A 10,856-nucleotide genomic window follows, 5' to 3' on the forward strand; every position below is an offset into this window, starting at 1 on the left:
TGGTACCTACGCGTGAAGATAGTCGGCCTATATAAGGCATGCGCAGGCGTGAGAGCGCCTCTTTTTCTTCGGCGCGGTGAGTAGCTGAGGTTCTAGGCCCGTGCGTTGCCCTTGCTGATTTTCTGGCCTAGTTTGAGGCCTGCCCTCGTCTTCTGTCCGACTTTATCTGTTTCGTTGCAGCCACTGAAGATCCTGGTGTCGCCATGGGCCGCCGCCCTGCCCGGTGGTGAGTCCCGAATCCGTGAAATTTAGCAGCTGTGAAAAAGGAGGGAGATCCGTATTTCGCCTCTAAAACCAACTGTGGGGTGGGGCCTCTAGTGCACCTTTCCTGTACTGGGAACAGACTCCACGTTTTTCCCAATATCTTCCGGGTCGCTTGGGTTCTTTGGTTATACTGTTTCTTTAAAAGTTGATGTTGCCTTTTAGATCTGCTTCTGTTTTGTTCGGGGTGGGAGATTTACTACCCTGGACTACATCCGTTCCACCACTTTTCGGGCTGGGAGCGACGTCCGCCTCGCTTCCCTCCTGTCTTGGAAATTCGCCACGTTTTTAGGCTCGATACCCTTCCAGGGCCTTTGTGTACTATCCTGGTCTTATTTCTGGGCGACATGCCCGTGCCTTTTCGGACGCCAAGGGCCGCCCCAAAAAGCGAGCTCAGCCGCCTCGTGTGCCCTGCAGGGGGCGTCAGGATCTCTTCACACGTGGTTCGGAGGCGGATTTAGTGCCACGTGCCCAAAAGTCGGTGGACGGCATGAACTGAATTACTAATCAGCGAGTTGGCAGTGCCTTGAAGTGAGACATAATTTTTTTTTTAAACTGAAAAAGCCCTTTTGGACATGTTGACTTTATGCGAAGTATGAAACCATAATAAGGGATCAAGCGAGATTGTTTTGCTTTTATGTTATTAGCATGGGTGTTTTCTAACATCTCACCACCTTACTTTGACCATATCTTGCTTAAAACCACCAGGGATGGAGACAGCTGGAAATTGACACATTGTTGTCCTCTCCATTCCCTGTCCTCCTTTTGTCTTAGTTTAAGGGAGCCCCCCATAGTTTTGTTGGGTTTAGTTGTGAACTGTAAACTTGGGTTCCCCCCCCCCCTCCCCGCAGTTACCGGTATTGCAAGAACAAGCCGTATCCAAAATCTCGCTTCTGCAGAGGTGTCCCTGGTAAGTAGTGGGAAAGCGCCCAAACTAAACTGGTTTGGCTCCACTGACTGAGGTGCCTATGGCACCCACTCCCACACACTTAACAAGTTCTTTTCAGATGCCAAGATTCGCATCTTTGACCTGGGGCGGAAGAAGGCAAAAGTAGATGAGTTCCCACTGTGCGGCCACATGGTGTCCGATGAATACGAGCAGCTCTCCTCTGAAGGTGAGGCAGGGCGCCTTCCTAATCACTCTGTCCGTTCTTACTGCCTGGGCTTTATCAGTTAGTCCTGAGTACGCAACGAGCAGCCTTTGTCAACATGGCCGCTACAGATGTGCTGTGAGAGCCAGGGAGGGTTACGGTAACTGCTTCAGGGCTGTCCTGTCTCACTGTGCTGCCTCCCCCCCCCCCATCGCCAACCTAGCCCTGGAGGCTGCTCGTATTTGTGCCAACAAATACATGGTGAAAAGCTGTGGCAAAGATGGTTTTCACATCCGAGTGCGGCTCCATCCCTTCCATGTCATCCGCATCAACAAGATGTTGTCCTGTGCTGGAGCGGACAGGTGAGCTGGGTCCTGGGTCTCTGCCTTTACAGGTGTATGGCCATAGTTGAGGTCCTTGTTTGGCTTGATTTTTTTTTTTTTTCTTAATCAGAGTAAAGAAATGGGCCTCGAACAACCAAACTCAACCACCTGTAATAAAACCAGGTTACATGTTACCGGGTGCATTTTAATGGACTGTTTCTCCCTCCTACCACTGCACAGAATAATTGACTTGAGGGAACGAGCATAAGAGGCATGGTGACTCAGTTTGCCTCTTGTTGACTGACTGGTGGAGGGAGGTGCTTCTGAGGGAGTAGCTTTAATCTTGCTGACAGCCATCTGCCAGAAGGCAGGTAACTGAAGGAGTCACAGTTCAGTCTTTCGGATGAGCCCAGTGCCACCTCATAGGGACTGGTTAGTCAGTTTTGGGGTTTTCTGTTCTCTGCAGCCAATTAAGCCGACTGTGCTCTTTGTCTGTGGGGGCCCAGTGTGCCATGGCTGCAAACAGTAGCCTCCTCGGTAGTGTATGCAGCCTGTTGATTGTATGGGTTGCCCTAAGGGACCTTGGAGACAGCCCTTTTGGTGGATGCTGGGGTCTGACCTCATGGCTATCTCCAATTTAGGCTGCAGACAGGTATGCGGGGTGCCTTTGGAAAGCCCCAGGGCACAGTAGCCAGGGTCCACATTGGCCAAGTCATCATGTCCATCCGTACCAAGCTGCAGAACAAGGAGCATGTGATTGAGGCCCTACGCAGGGCCAAGTTCAAGTTCCCTGGCCGCCAGAAGGTGAGTTGTGCTGAAAGCACCATTCTTTCTTTGCTTGTCTCACTGTCCAGATGTTATGATGACATTCTTTTCATCTCTCCCTAGATCCACATCTCCAAGAAGTGGGGCTTTACTAAGTTCAATGCGGATGAATTTGAAGACATGGTGGCTGAAAAGCGGCTTATCCCAGATGGCTGTGGGGTCAAATACATCCCTAACCGTGGTCCCTTGGACAAATGGAGGGCTCTGCACTCATGAGAACCTTAGCACTACCCCTTCCCGTCATATTCATGCCCACCAATAAATCCAACTTCCTGTCTGTCTGTGCATCTGGATTCATGGTGCGGGGGGGGGGGGGGCTTTTTGGAAACTCTGAAGTCACAGTCCTTTGAGAAGAAGGCTGCTAAGTTGGCCAGGATTGGCATCTTCTCAGTTGTCTAGGATGTTGAGTTAGACCTGCCTAGATGAGAAGTTGTCAGTTCGAGATTTCCCTTTACAACTCCACTCTGATGAGTCCCTAGGCACTGAGTGCTGCCTTAAAGTGGCTGCTGTGGAAGCTCTCCTTGATGAGGTTCCCAGACCAGCAATGTGATCAGAAATGGGGAGAAGTGAAGACCAGGCATGGTTCTGGCCATGTTTGAACCAGCTGTCTAGAAGATGGGTCTTCCTGTTAGTCCTTAAGTAGTTTTGTGTTAAAAGTTGTAAGGCAGCTTTGGCCATCCTTTCTGTCTACAAGACCTTGACTGCATCCTGAGCTCAAGCTCCCCCAGACTACCTGAAATGGCCTGTAAGATGACCTTGGCAAATAGTGTGCGGCTCCCCTTGGTCTGGGTGTTCTTTGTGCTGTTTGGCACTTGAGTTTTAGGCCAGAGTTCCAAGAGGAGCATTCGCTTCAGCACCCTGGGGCAGCAGAAATAAGCCGGAGGGATCTCTACTAGGCCTGATGCCCTGTGGCTCCCCACCCAGAAGGGGGTTCTAAAGAGATGGCTTCCAGAGGCCCGTAGTGGCTGCCCAGCCCCACTGCTGCTTCTCTGGGCTGGCCTGTGGTGTGCTGCTGGGAGTCTCTGGCCATTGAGAGTCCACCAGCCTTTTTTAATCCTTTAACAGCCATTCATAAGGTTGAAAATTTCCCTTTACTCTTGACCTTGAGATGGTTCTAAACCATAAAAATTTGTGTTTAAATGGCCCTGATGTCCTAGCTGGATTTACTGAGCTGGAAAATAAATCTGGGGAAGGAAGGGTTCTATGATACCAATACCCAAAACAGGATCATTGTTAACATTTTGTGAAGTATCTGGTAGTCTTCACCTGCACGAGCACCTAGGTCCTCATGGGCGGGGCCTCTACTGTTTGCCCCCTAGCCTTGGTTACCAGCCCGAACCTCGCCTTGTGGGCATGCAGCCAGTGTGGACCGACTACTCCGGATGGGGTGAGGTTGGGCTGCACCGTGGTTGTGAACTTGGGCTTGACAGCAGACAGCTGGGCTGTTTGCAACTGTTTTTATTTATTGGAGTCAACGACTGTAAATACTTTGTTTGCTAGTTACTGTGCGTGTGTGCGTGTAAACTGCTTATCGATCCCTGTGTCTGCCGCAATTTTAATACTGATTGATAGGGATCCTGCGTGTAATAAAAACGTCCTCTTGGCACATCTGCTCGACTATGTAATAGCCCCGCAATTTAGCTTTTTGTTTGCAGCAGTGTTTCCTTTTGGTTATCTAATAAAATTTTCCAACCTATTATGATTCCCTTCTCTGAGCTCTGCAGTTGAGCGCAAATCACCTGAGCGCCACCCCCCACACCCCGTCTCCTCCCCCAGCCCTGGAGCCTGTTCTGTCCCCACCCCTGACACTAGCTGGGGGCAGAGTGGCATGCGTCTAGCCTCAGGGCCTGCCACCTCCCACATTCTAATGGCGGGCAGGGGCCCAACCAAAGAACAGAAGCCAAGCGGAAGAGAAGGCAGAAGGCCAAGGGTTGCATTGTGGTGGGGTGGAGCTACGATCAGATGGAGGAGTCTCTCGGGAGCACACACGGGGGAGTGAGCAGGATCCGAGTCCCCAAGGCAGCGCGGTCCTCACATCTGCGGGCGGCAGGCTCAGGGCTGCTTCAGGCCACCAGGCCCAGGCGGGGGAGCAGGAGCAGCAGCAGCAGCAATAGGGCGGCCAGGCCAAGAGGCGGGACCCCGGGTGCCGCCCGGTTCAGCTCTACTTCCACAGGGTAGTGGTCGCTGATGTTGAGGGCCTGGGGGAAGGCAGCAGGACAGAGCCTCAGCGTTGGGGCCGAGGCACTTTCCGGTGGGCCCGTTGTGGCCTCTCCCCTTTACCTCCTCCTCGGTGAGGCCAAAGCTCCTGGGGAAGTTAAAGGCAGCCGCGGAGCGCAGCAGGCTCTGACAGCGCCCCCCATGCAGCACCACGCGGTCGTAAGCGCAGCGGGTGCTGGCCCGCACCGTGGTGTCCTCCTCGTCGCCGATCACCCACTGGAAGCCTGCCTGCGTCCGTAGCACCAGCTCCCCCAGGCGCTTTTTGGGCAGTGAGGCACAGTCAGCGTTGAAGTCCCCGAGCAAGATCATGTCCTGGAGAGGGGGGCAGGAGTCAGACCACCCAGCACCCCCACCCCCCCACCGCCGTCCCCCGTGCGATCGTCCCAACCTTACCTGGCTCTGCCAGCGCTGGGAGACATCCAGAAACACGTCGTACAGGGCGTTCAGCTCCTTCTCCACGGCTTTCGGAGTGGTGTGCAGCGGAACCAGCACCAGGCTGGGAAGGACTGCAAAGCCCCAGGGACCAGGGGCTCCCACCTGCTCCTGGGCACTCCCCGCCCAACCTCTTCCCAGCAACCACGCCCTGGGGCCCGCCAGCCAGCCCCTCCTTCCTGCTCCCAGGCAGCGGGCTGCCCTTCTTCCCTTCCTACCCTTGCTGGGAAAAGTGAACTGGGCCACAAAGGGCTCCCGGGCAAAGAGATCATCCGTGTCCTCATACACGTAGGAATCCAGGACTTGTGTCTTGTGTGACCTGGGGGACCGAGGCATGAGAAGCAGTGGCCCCACATCAGTGATATTTAGCTCAGAGCCAGGACTCAGAGCTAGGGGCCCTCCACGACCAGCCCTATTTCACCTGACTGCAGCCTTCCTAGCTGCTTTTCTAGAACTTGTTTTTCATTGAGATACACTTCACATAACACGGAAGTGAATTCTAGACAGATGATTTCATCGTCACCTGAACACGCCCCTTGCCCTCTCCATCCCGAACCCAGAGGGTTCCCCCAGCCCAGGCTGTCCTACAGACTTAGGGCTGTCTCTGGAAACTGGGTCTGCCCAAGGTCCTCAATGAGCCCCCATTGTTGAGTCTCTTCCCAGAAGCTTCGTCTGGTTCACTCCCAAAGAGAAGGCCAGCCTTGCCCTGAGCCCCTGCGCTGGTTTCCACAGGCGAGAGGCAGAGCGGCCCCACGTCTGCACATGGATAATGAAGTCCCCCTGCCGTACGGACACGTGGCCATCACAGCTGGCTAGGCCGGAGGAGAGTCTGAGCCCAAAATAAAACCACTGAGGAGAAAAAGTGCAACGAGAAGGTGACGGCCACCGCGGCAGGAAGGCACCTGGAGCTGCTGGGACGATGGAGGCTCCTGGCACTGGGCGTGGTGCCAAGCCCGGCCCGGCTCCGTCTGTGCTTACCGGTACACGTACACGTACTTCTCCATGTATGTGCTGCGCCCCAGCGAGGGGCTGCTCAAGACGCTGTAGAACCCAGAGCCATCAAATCTGCCGGGATAGGGAAACCCAGGGTCAGGGCCCCTGAGGTGCTGGGGAGGCCCCCCAGATTAGCCCCCCAGAGCCTTCCTCACCGATTGAGTTCTCGGAGCAGGAGAGAGATAGCACTGCCAGAAGCGTCCACTACCTCCTGCAGCACCATGATGTCGCAGCGAGCCAGGATCTGCCAGACAGCAAGAGGGCTGGTCAGTGCCAGCGACCTCAGGAGGAAGACGGGCTCCCTGGGGAATTAGCACTGGTGCAGCCAAGAGTGATGCGGCTCTCTGGCTGAGGCCCACGGAGAGCACTGGGACCAGCAAGGACCTGGGAGAAGACCGAGTGCTGCCCCAACCACACTACACCCATAGTACAGAGGAAACGGAGGCCAATGACAGGGAATGTGCTCCCCATCTCCTTACCCACGTCTCCTGATGTCCCCTCTCCTCTGGGAAATGCCCCTGGTCAGGCAGGGCAGGGGCTTTGGGTCGTGGGCACAGCTTTCCTTCAGTGATGAACCTACCCGAACGAAGGTGTCCATCACATGTTCTCTGGCCGCCTTGGAAAGTGTCAGCCGCTGGCCATTGAAGGCACAGATGCGAAAGGCCTCAGCGCCCCCAGGCAGGAGAAGCAGGAACATGGCTGGGTAGTGCATGGCTGTGTGGGGGCTGCTGGGACCCTCTGGAGGAATCCAGGCCGTTCCAGGGCACGCTTCCAGCTGGGCTCTGTTCTGCTTCTGAAAGGACATGGCAGTGTGGGACCGAGCCAGCACCAGCTTCCCAGAACCGGCCTCCCAGAACGGACCTCCCAGAACAGCCAGCATCACAGACCGCCTGCCTTTCTCCCCATGGACACCTTCCAACACCAGCACGCAGGGCTCGACTTCACTTTTTTTTTTTTTTTTAACGATTTTAAGTGGGGTGCCTGGGTGGCGTAGTCAGTTGGGCGTATGACTCGTGATTTCGACTCAGGCCACGATCCTGGGTTCTGGGATCAATCCCACACTGGTGGGCCCCCTCCTCAGTGGGGAGCCTGCTTCTCCTTCTCCCTCTGCCTCGTCCCCCTGTTCATGCTCTGTCTCTGAGTCTCTCCATCTCTCTCAAATTTCGAAGATTTAATTTTTAAGTAATCTCTATATCCAATGTGGGGCTTGAACTCACAACCCCGAGGTCTAGAGTCTCATGCTCCACGGACTGAGCCCGCCAAGTGCCCCTCGACTTCATTCTTCTTAATTGTGCTAAAATACACATAGCATAGAATTTACCATCTTGACTTTTTTTTTTTTCACCATCTTAACCATTTTTAAATGCGGAGTTGAGTGGCATTAAGTACATCCACACTGTTTTGTACATTCACACTGCCATCCATCGCCAGAATTTTTCCAGCTTCCCAAAGTGAAACTCTGTCCCCATTAGACACTCGTCCTCTATCCTCCTTCCCCCAGCCCCTGGCGCCCACCATCCCACTTTGTGTCTCCATGAATCTGACTACTCTCAGCACCTTGCAGGAGAGAAGTCCTACGTTACGTGTGTTTGTGACTGGCTGATTGCACTAAGCAAGTCATCAAGCTTCATCTAGGTTGTAGCATGTGTCAGAATTTCTGTCCTTTTTAAGGCTGAAGAGTATGGATAAACCCAACTGAACTGACCTACTCCGCCGTTCATGGACAATTGGCTCGTGTCCAGCCCTGGCCGCTGTCAATCACACAGCTTGCGAACCTGAGTGTGCCAAGATCTCTTCCAGTTCCTGCTGCGGATCCTTTCGTGTGTACACCCAAAAGTGAAATTGCTGGGTCACACTTTTCTGGGGAGCCACCAGACCATCTTCCACAGGGGCTAACTCCTTTGTTCCATTCCCACCAAGAGGTCACAAGAGTTCAACGTCACAGTAAATTCCAACTTTTCACCACCATTAGCAACACGTATCTCTCTGCTTGGGAGATACTATCTTTAAGACAAACTCCCAGCAGCAGAATTACTGGGTTCAAGGGAGTATGCACCGAAAATCATCTCAGCCAGACCAAATCACCCACTGCAGAGGGGGATGGGCGCCTTTCCCACGGCCCTGCCCTCCCCAGACAGCCCATCTTGTTCAACCTACCTGCTAAAGCCCCCTGCTTTTTGAGCGTCTCTTGGTTTACCTTGGTTTCAGATGCACTCAAACTTTGTCCTGTCATTTGGGTTCAGCCCCTTGCTTGATTCCTATCTGTGTCATTCTCATTTAAGCAACGTAAGTCCCTCTATTTCTGTCTGCCTGCTTTTCTCTGTCACCTCTGTAACCACACTCAAGGTGTTCACCCCCTGGGGTGCACCAACTTGAACACAACCCAAGGAAGGGTTAAAAGGTAAGAGGGTTTTCGGGGCGCCTGGGCGGCTCAGTCATTAAGTGTCTGCCTTCAGCTCAGGTCATGATCCCAGGGCCTCACGTTGGGCTCCCTGCTCAGCAGGAAGCCTGCTGCTCCCTCTCCCACTCCCCCTGCTTGTGTTCCTTCTCTCGCTGTGTCTCTCTGTGTCAAATAAATAAAATTACAAGAATAAATAAAATAAAAGCTAAGAGGTTTTTAGTTCTTGGTACGAGTAAGGAGACGGGGATGGAGCGCTATCTCCCCAGGACTTTAACAGAGGAAGCTTTTATCCAGTGGGTTAGGGGTGAGGGCAGGGAGCTTACATTACATAGGCAGTTTGGGTTCAATTGTGCAGGCCTAGCAAGTCAGCAAGTTAGTGCAAACAACGTACGTTCAAAAAATGCTGGAAAACTCCACCTACAGGAGACTTTAGTATTATAATGGACTAAAGGGAGTTACTTTAGGACCACTCAGGGGCGAGGGCGGGGGAAGCAAAGGGACTTCTGTGCTCAGCTCCAATCTAGCTCCAACTGGCTCACAGGAGGCGCTATCAGGCAAGACACACCTAGTAAGGGGCTGTGAGGTGAGGCGGTGAGCTGGCTGGGTGTCTCCGCGGCTGGAACTGTTGGTTTTGGCAAAATAAACCATATTCCTTCTCTGCTTCTGTCCCTTCCCCCACTGCCTTCTACTCACAGCTTTCAGCCCTCTTATTTTTTTTAAAGATTTATTTATTTGAAATATTTTATTTATTAATTGACAGAGAGAGACCCAGCGAGAGAGGGCACCCAAGCAGGCGTAGTGGGAGAAAGAGAAGCAGGCTTCCTGCCACGCAGGGAGCCCAATGCGGGGCTCGATCCCAGGACCCTGGGATCATGACCTGAGATGAAGGCAGACACTTAATGACTGAGCCACCCAGGTGCCCCAACGATTTTAATTTATTTGAGGGAGGAAGGGAGGGAGGGAGGGAGAGAGCGAGAATGAGCAGGAGGGAGAGGGGGAGAGAGAGAACCCAGAGCAGGCTGCACACTGAGCACAGAGCCCCATGCAGGGCCCCATTTCATGACCCTGAGATGATGATCTGAGCCGAAACCAGGAGGAGGACAATTAACTGACTGCAACACCGGGGCACCCCTTTGAGCCCTCTTATTTGAGTAACTTCCCACTGCATCCCAGGTAACGTTTTGTCACCTCCCGCTCTGCCTTCCTCTGTCTTCCTTGCCCTCTCTTCCCTGTTCTCCCTTCTTTGTCATCTAGTCTCTTTCATACTCCTGGCTGGGCTCAATGTCTGTCTCTCCTGGGCCACCTGCTCTGTCACTCATGCTGGCTTGGGTGCCCTGCCCTGGTTACTATTCTGGGATGTATGTGGACATCTGAGCAGCTCCGGGCTGTCAAGAGAAGGCTAGAAGGCTCTGGGGTCAGGGGCCCGCACAAGGGCCAAGGGCAAGAAGAACCATAGTGACTGTTTCTGGCCTCAGCCCAAAACCCAGCCCAGGCCCAGGCTCCCAAGCTAAGTCTTGGCCCCCAGGGGTTCCCTTCCCCTTTCTCCCTTCTCCCCACGCAGGGGGCAACTTCCTCCCTCCCTCTGCTCAGAGGGCTCCCATACCTACTCAGACCAGCTCGTATCCACGCCTGCCGCAGCTGTAAGCAGATCGCAACACGTCTACGGAGTCGCCGCGGCGGTCTGGGCAGGAACCTTAGGGAAGAAAAGAGGAAGGGACTCTTCCCGACCCACCCCTCCGGCCAGGCCGGTCGCCCCACCCTTCCTGGCGCTGGGGCTGGGCCCCGCGGGGCCGACGGCCGGACTCCACCTTCTCTGACCCACGTGGAAGCAGGCTCCTGCTGGAGGCCTGGAGCTGTGGGCGGATGACAGCCCTGTGAGTCATAGAGATCGAGCCTCAGCGTTCCTATAATGAGTGGGGTCCCTGTGCCAAGGGCGCGGGTGGGGGGGGTGCGGAGCCAGCGCGCAAATGCAAACCGGGAGCTGTGCTCTCCCAGGCCCAGCCCTCAGTCCCCCACACGGGCTGCCTCTAGGCGGCACCTGGTAGGAAACACACGAGAGCCAGAGCTTGTGCCCGATGTCGGGGGAGACTTGTCGCGAGCCTGGGGACCCCCGAGGACAAGAGCCTCTTCTCCGTGTCCCCAGGGCGCTTGCCAGCGTGGCTGCACACTCCGCTCTCTGGAGACACCAAGCGAGCCAGCCAGGCGCCCAGATTTATTTTTGAAGCACCTTTTTATTGTTTTTTTAGAAAATGTTTCCAGGGGCCCAGTCAGTAGGGCATGTGACCCTTGAATTCAGGGTCCTGAGTTCAAGCC

At 54.4% G+C, this 10,856-nt stretch overlaps 2 protein-coding genes and 1 non-coding gene across 5 annotated transcripts; 2 read left to right on the top strand and 1 right to left on the bottom strand.

Annotated features, from left to right (window-relative positions):
- RPL10 (ribosomal protein L10) lies at positions 1 to 2,781 on the top strand. Of its 2 annotated transcripts, XM_059157295.1 has the most exons (7): positions 1 to 76; positions 181 to 226; positions 1,113 to 1,171; positions 1,269 to 1,376; positions 1,576 to 1,714; positions 2,317 to 2,479; positions 2,564 to 2,781. In XM_059157295.1, the coding sequence occupies exons 2-7, from the start codon at positions 204 to 206 to the stop codon at positions 2,714 to 2,716; spliced, it is 645 nt and encodes a 214-aa protein (XP_059013278.1). In that variant the 5' UTR covers positions 1 to 76; positions 181 to 203; the 3' UTR covers positions 2,717 to 2,781. The 2 variants fall into 2 exon arrangements, with proteins under 2 accessions (XP_059013278.1, XP_059013279.1); XM_059157296.1 differs by lacking the exons at positions 1 to 76; positions 2,564 to 2,781 and having other exon boundaries at positions 83 to 226; positions 2,328 to 2,436.
- Positions 2,136 to 2,269, top strand: LOC131822391 (small nucleolar RNA SNORA70). Its single transcript, XR_009350252.1, has one exon. It is a non-coding gene; the product is annotated as a small nucleolar RNA SNORA70 (small nucleolar RNA).
- A 1,162-nt stretch (positions 2,782 to 3,943) lies between the features above and the next one.
- On the bottom strand, positions 3,944 to 10,309 carry DNASE1L1 (deoxyribonuclease 1 like 1). Of its 2 annotated transcripts, none has more exons than XM_059157294.1 (8): positions 10,151 to 10,309; positions 6,723 to 6,935; positions 6,298 to 6,386; positions 6,128 to 6,214; positions 5,368 to 5,468; positions 5,111 to 5,223; positions 4,781 to 5,029; positions 3,944 to 4,698 (listed from the first exon to the last, which is right to left on the bottom strand). In XM_059157294.1, the coding sequence occupies exons 2-8, from the start codon at positions 6,852 to 6,854 to the stop codon at positions 4,564 to 4,566; spliced, it is 906 nt and encodes a 301-aa protein (XP_059013277.1). In that variant the 5' UTR covers positions 6,855 to 6,935; positions 10,151 to 10,309; the 3' UTR covers positions 3,944 to 4,563. The 2 variants fall into 2 exon arrangements, with proteins under 2 accessions (XP_059013277.1, XP_059013275.1); XM_059157292.1 differs by having other exon boundaries at positions 10,147 to 10,309.
- Between the last annotated feature and the right edge of the window lie 547 nt (positions 10,310 to 10,856).

The sequence above is a fragment of the Mustela lutreola genome, chromosome X, assembly GCF_030435805.1.
Source record: "Mustela lutreola isolate mMusLut2 chromosome X, mMusLut2.pri, whole genome shotgun sequence".
Taxonomy (NCBI): Eukaryota; Metazoa; Chordata; class Mammalia; order Carnivora; family Mustelidae; genus Mustela; species Mustela lutreola.

Excerpts from the sequence above, each read along its gene's own strand:
- RPL10 (XM_059157295.1), top strand. The coding sequence starts at position 204 with ATGGGCCGCCGCCCTGCCCGGTG. Across the intron at positions 1,172-1,268 it reads CTTCTGCAGAGGTGTCCCTG|ATGCCAAGATTCGCATCTTT; the intron begins GTAAGTAGTGGG and ends AGTTCTTTTCAG. Across the intron at positions 1,715-2,316 it reads TCCTGTGCTGGAGCGGACAG|GCTGCAGACAGGTATGCGGG; the intron begins GTGAGCTGGGTC and ends TCTCCAATTTAG.
- DNASE1L1 (XM_059157294.1), bottom strand. The coding sequence starts at position 6,854 with ATGCACTACCCAGCCATGTTCCTGCTTCTCCTGCCTGGGGGCGCTGAG. Across the intron at positions 5,469-6,127 it reads AAGTACGTGTACGTGTACCG|GTCACACAAGACACAAGTCC; the intron begins GTAAGCACAGAC and ends TCGGTCCCCCAG. Across the intron at positions 4,699-4,780 it reads TTGGCCTCACCGAGGAGGAG|GCCCTCAACATCAGCGACCA; the intron begins GTAAAGGGGAGA and ends GCCTTCCCCCAG.